Source organism: Bison bison, unplaced genomic scaffold (genome assembly GCF_000754665.1).
Source record: "Bison bison bison isolate TAMUID 2011002044 unplaced genomic scaffold, Bison_UMD1.0 scf7180017848452, whole genome shotgun sequence".
NCBI lineage: Eukaryota > Metazoa > Chordata > Mammalia > Artiodactyla > Bovidae > Bison > Bison bison.
The window spans coordinates 3,803-9,259 of NW_011479025.1; the positions used below are offsets into that span (position 1 = coordinate 3,803).

The 5,457-nt window shown below is 63.3% G+C and overlaps 1 protein-coding gene across 1 annotated transcript; it reads left to right on the forward strand.

The window, feature by feature from the left end:
• Nucleotides 1-6: 6 nt before the first annotated feature.
• LOC104992410 (rootletin-like) lies at nucleotides 7-5,453 on the forward strand (the record flags this gene model as incomplete). Its single annotated transcript, XM_010845279.1, has 6 exons — nucleotides 7-194; nucleotides 2,052-2,231; nucleotides 2,955-3,089; nucleotides 3,528-3,671; nucleotides 4,581-4,819; nucleotides 5,313-5,453. Coding segments are annotated over exons 1-6 (983 nt in total), but the record flags the coding sequence as incomplete, so codon positions are not given.
• Nucleotides 5,454-5,457: the final 4 nt, after the last annotated feature.

Consider the following 5,457-nt stretch of genomic DNA (forward strand, 5'->3'; position numbering starts at 1 on the left):
CTCCATCCCATCTCTCCTGTACAGGGGAGCTGGCGGGCCTGCGACAGCAGATGGCAGCTGCAGAGGAGAAGGCTGCTCTGGACAAGGAGCTGACGGCCCAGAAGCTGCTTCAGACTGAGCGGGAGGCCCTTTCCTCTCTGCGGGAGCAGCGGGCAGCCCACGAGGAGGATCTGCAGCGACTCCAGCGAGAGAAGGTTCGGGCTGCTGGCTTGGGGCAGACTGGGGAGGGCTGCGTGGGGGGTGGCTCTGAACCACTGGCTTTAGCTCCTCTGTGACCTCAGGCAAGTCAGCCTTCTCACTCTGCCCCAGTCTCCAAATCTGTGAAATGGAACTTCATCTGTGTTTCAGAGGTCCTATGGGCAGCTGGGAGGATCCATCAGGGGCCCCTTCTTATCAACCATGCAGATTCCCAGGCCCCAGTCTGTTTCAGCCCTGGTGATCCGAGGCAGGAGATCCACAGACATGTTTGGAAAATGTTGATGTAATGTATAGCAGGAAAGCACTTTAATTTGTGAAGAAGCGCTATTTGCATATGAAAGTAAATTCTGGAGACCAGAGCACATAGAAAAGTGAGGGGCCGGGTCACTGGAAGAGCAGAGCAGTGGTGTCTGAGCACACCGGCTCTGGAGCTGTGTAGCCTGGCTCAGACCTGATCTTGGCCACCTGCTGGTTTCGCTACCAAAGGCCTCTGTGCCTTCACTTCCTCGTCGTAACCGTGGGGGACGGTGATAGTTTGAGGCTGGCCAGAAAGCTTGTTCGGCATGGAATGGCAGACCTGAATGAACTTTTTGGCCAGCCCAACTACACGAACGGCTTCCCACAGAGCAGGCGCTTTCTGGATGCTGGTGGTGGTTACTGCACTGAAACACTCCCTGGGCTGGCCTCTGGGCAGGGCCCTGCCTCACCCGTCTTGGACTGGGCTGCTTCTGACAGAGGGTTCGGACTGTGGCCCCCTCCACCAGGGGCCCACGCACCCCGTCTTCTTGGATTTGGGTGGATGGAGCCCCCCTCCCCCAGCAGGGGTGGCACTGCGTTTTATGCAGGGAGTCCTCACAGCTGTTAGGACGTGTACGGGGCCAGGCGCCCCCCTCAGGCCCCGGGTGGGCTCTGCCTGTGCTGCCTGTGGGTCTCACCCACCCAGTCCTGGGGGCCAGACTCCGTGCCCACCCTCCCTCTCCCTGCAACCCCAGACTCGGCCTCTTAATGTCAGCAGATCTGTGGCTCCCAGACCCAGGCCTCCTCAGTCCTCACTGCCAACCCAGCACACTCTGCCCAGACCCCTGGTCCCAGGCCTTCTTCCACGCTCTGCGTGTGTGCGTGTTAAGTCGCTCAGTCGTGTCCCGACTCTTTGCGACCCCATGGACTGTAGCCCACCAGGCTCCTCTGTCCGTGGGATTCTCCAGGCAAGAAGACCAGGGTGGGTTGCCATGCCCTCCTCCAGGGGATCTTCCTGACCCAGAGATCGAACCCGAGTCTCTTATGTCTCCTGCACTGGCACGTTGGTTCTTGACTACTAGCAGCACCAGGGAAGCCCACAGCAACCCACTGTTCTAAACTTCAGATTGCCCCTCATCACCCTGGCCTGAGGCCTCTCCTGTCCCTAGGAATCAGATCACTCCTCCCGAACGCCCACTGGTCTGGCGTGGTCTGGCTTGACTGCTCCGTGTGGCTCTGGCCCTGGCCTTCACCCTGTCCACCTTGTAATTCGAGCTCCAGGGACCGTAAACATCACGGTTTCCCTGTTCATCTTCCTCCTTCCTCCAAGCTGCCTCTGGGGCTGTACTCTGGCCCAGGGTCCTTTTTCTTTTTTCTCTACCTGACTGACTGCTGCTTGTTTCCTCCAGGAAACATTTTCTGCTCCCGCTCCACTCAGCCCCCATCCTCTCAGCCCACTAGCTGCTGCTCCTTGGGGCTTGCACAGCCCCGGCATGTCCCCGTCATAACCCTTCCTCTCACCTACCCCACCTGCCCCGAGGCCCGGCCGCTCCGAGGGTGGAGAGCAGCTGCCCGCCCAGCCGCGTGGGTCACGCACACCTCTGCCTGGCCCTCAGGAGGCGGCGTGGCGGGAGCTGGGCGCAGAGCGGGCCCGCCTGCAGGGTCAGCTCCAGCGGGAGCGGGAGGAGCTGCTGGCCCGGCTGGAGGCCGAGAAGGAAGAGCTGAGTGAGGAGATGGCCGCCTTGCAGCAGGAGCGTGACGAGGGCCTACTCCTGGCCGAGACTGAGAAGCAGCAGGTGCGTGGGCTCCGGCGGCCGCCTGAGGGGCCAGGCCCTGCTCGCCACCCAGGCTTGCAGCCAGGAGTCCTTTCCGGGCCTCAGTTTCCTCACCTCACAGTGGGAACTCAAGGGGCATTTGTGAGGCGTCACCAAGATCCCCATGTCCAGCGGGTGGGCCTGGCACACGGCGGGAGCGTAGCGCATAACCACCACTATCCTGACACCATGAGTGTTGTTCCCGAAAAGCTAACCCCCTCCGCTCACCCTTCCTCCACCCCGGGCCCGGTGTGGCGTCCCCGTGACCGCCTACGAGCTGTCCCCACAGAGCCCACGTGCAGCAGCTGACCCTCCTCAGAAAGAACTAACTCCTGACCTTCTGTAACGAAATGGAGACAGGGCAGGCTGCGCCCATCTCTCCTTACCCGCCACGTAATCCGGGGCAGGTCACTTTACCTCTTTGAGCCTCAGTAGCCTCATCTGTAAAATGGGAGTAATGAAAGGCCCTTCAGGATGTGATGTGCGATCTCTTAGGTTGTGTCTGTGTCCAGGTTGTAACTGCTGTTGTAACAACAGTGCACCAGCGCTTTCCTGGGGCTGCGCCTTGACCCTGGCTCCACCTGCGGTGGCCGGTCAGGGCCCCAAGCCCCCGGGGGCACCGTTCCCAGGGCAGGGTGGGGAAAGGCCCAAGCATCCCCCAGGACCTCCCAGGGCCCTGAGCCCTTTGCTCCCGCCTCTCCCCAGGCCCTGTCCCTAAAGGAGTCCGAGAAGACGGCGTTGTCCGAGAAGCTGATGGGGACGCGGCACAGCCTGGCCGCCGTCTCCCTGGAGATGGAGCGACAAAAGCGGGACGCCCAGAACCGCCAGGAGCAGGACAGGGTAGGGCGGGCGGGGTCGGGGTGGGTGGGGAGTGGTGGCCTGGGCGGGCGGGCGAGTAGGCCAGGGCGTGGCGGAGGTGTGGCCCCTGGGTGGGCGGGGCCCGGGCGAGGGGCGGGGCTTGGGGACGGAGGCGTGGCTGTGCCCTGCGGCAGCTTCCAGGCTGTGCAGGAGGCTTCAGCCTTACTTGGGGGTCCCCACTGGAGGCAGAGGATACAGCTGGGCCCTGTGAACCCCTAGCCTGGGGAAGACGAGCTGCGTGCAGAGCACTTGCTGGGTGTCAGGAGATCACAGAGGGCCTGACGGGCCGGCGTGCAGGGCCGTGCTGGGAGCCGACAGTGGACAGTGCCCTGCTAGCCCAGCAGCAGTCAGGGGCGGGCTGGCGGGGGCAGGGCGGGGTCGGACACCACAGCGCCAAGTCTGAGGAGCCATCGATCCTAGAGCACCGTGAACGCCCTGACGTCCGAGCTGCGGGACCTGCGGGCCCAGCTGGAGGAGGCCGCCGCGGCTCATGCCCAGGAGGTGAAGAGGCTGCGGGAGCAGGCCGGAGACCTGGGCCGCCAGCGGGAGTCCTGCCTGCGCGAGGTGAGCCGCCCACCCGCCCGCCTGCCTGCTCGCCCCTCTGCGCAGCACAGCTGAGGCTGCTGGGGGCCCAGAAGGTGCCCTTGAGAGTAAGGGAACGAAGGAAGGGAGGGAAGCAGCAAACATTTATTAAGGGCCTTCTGTGTACATGTGGAGCTTGAGCTCTCACAGAAAGGTTGGCGGGGCCCCTGCCTTCTTAACTCGTTATTGACCAGGGATTTTTGCGGAAACTGATGCCTGTGGCCAGCAATTTGTAAGTGAATATTGAGACGTCTTTGGTCAACACGTTCAGGTAACAGAAGTTGTATTAATACATCTCTGGTCAATAACGTGTTAAGGTTGATCCTTAGGTTGACCGATCTTTTGGGGGGGGCTGCGTTGCACAGCATGTGGCAACTTCTCCAGCCAGGGATCACACCCGTGCCCTCTGCAGGGGAAGTGTGGAGTCCTAACCACTGGACCACCACGAGAATCCCTGCAGGGTGCTCTTGGCTGATGATTAGGTGGCAGTAGTGTCAGTTGCTCAGTTGTGTTTGACTTCACGACCCCAGGGACTGTAGCCCACCAGGCTCCTCTGTCCATGGAATTCTCCAGGCAAGAATACTGGAGTGGGTAGCCGTTCTGCTCTCCAGGGGCTCTTCTTGACGCAGGGATTGAACCGGGTCTCGCGCATTGCAGGCGGACTCTTCACCGTCTGAGCCACCAGGGAAGCCCTGGTTGATGATTCTTTCAGGCCAGAGCACCGCTGACTCCAGCATGCTTTGCCCCAAATCATAACCTGCTCACCTGCAGGCCCAGTCGCGGCAGAGGGATGGGGCAGGCGCCCTGTGGCCCCGGAGACGGGAATGGGCGGGCTCGCACCCAGCCCGAGGGGGCCCGGCCCCCGGCTGTGGACACCCGCTGTCCTCACAGGCAGAAGAGCTTCGGACCCAGCTGCGCCTGCTGGAAGAGGCACGCAGCGGGCTGCGGCGGGAGCTGCTGGAGGCCCAGCGCAAGGTGCGGGAGGGCCAGGACAGCCGCGAGGCCCAGCGCCAGGAGGTGGCCGAGCTGCGGCGCAGCCTGAGCGAGGGCGTCAGGGAGATTGAGGCCCTGCGACGCTCCAACGAGGAGCTGCGCGCGGCCCTGAAGACGGCAGAGAGCGAGCGGGTCAGGTGGGGTCTCGGCCGGCGGACCCTTTACCGAGCCCCGCCCCTTCACCAAGCTCCGCCCCTCACTTCCCTGAACCTCATCCCCGGGACTAACTGCACCCCCAGGGTTCTGGGGGAATCGCACAGGTGGGGTGTCTCTACCCTCTGAGCAAGCTCAGACTTGCCTGGTTTGAGGTGATTTTCCTTCCCTGCAGGAAGGGGAGTGGTGATGGCCGGTCTGGTTGGGGGGGCGTTCAGACCCTGGCCCCACCTACCGGCATCGCCCTGGAAGCCAGTGTGCCCTCTGGTCCACCTCTCCCCACCGAGGGTCTGCTCCCCGTCCCTGGAGGGCCTGGCCCAAGGGAGGACTGCTTGGCAGGCGGCAATGGGCACCTGCAGGCAGGAGGCTGTCAGAGCCACTCCAGAAACCAGGGGAAGGGCTGCTGTACAGGGTCACTCAGGGTACCCTCCCCAGGACCGGGGGCCACTTCTGCCCTCTGCCCTCTGCCCCCTCCAGCCTGAAGCTTGCCAACGAGGACAAGGAGCAGAAGCTGGTGCTCTTGGAGGAGGCCCGGGTGGCTGTGGGCAAGGAGGCCGGGGAGCTGCGGGCCGGGCTGCAGGAGGTGGAGCGCTCGAGGCTGGAGGCCCGGCGGGAGCTGCAG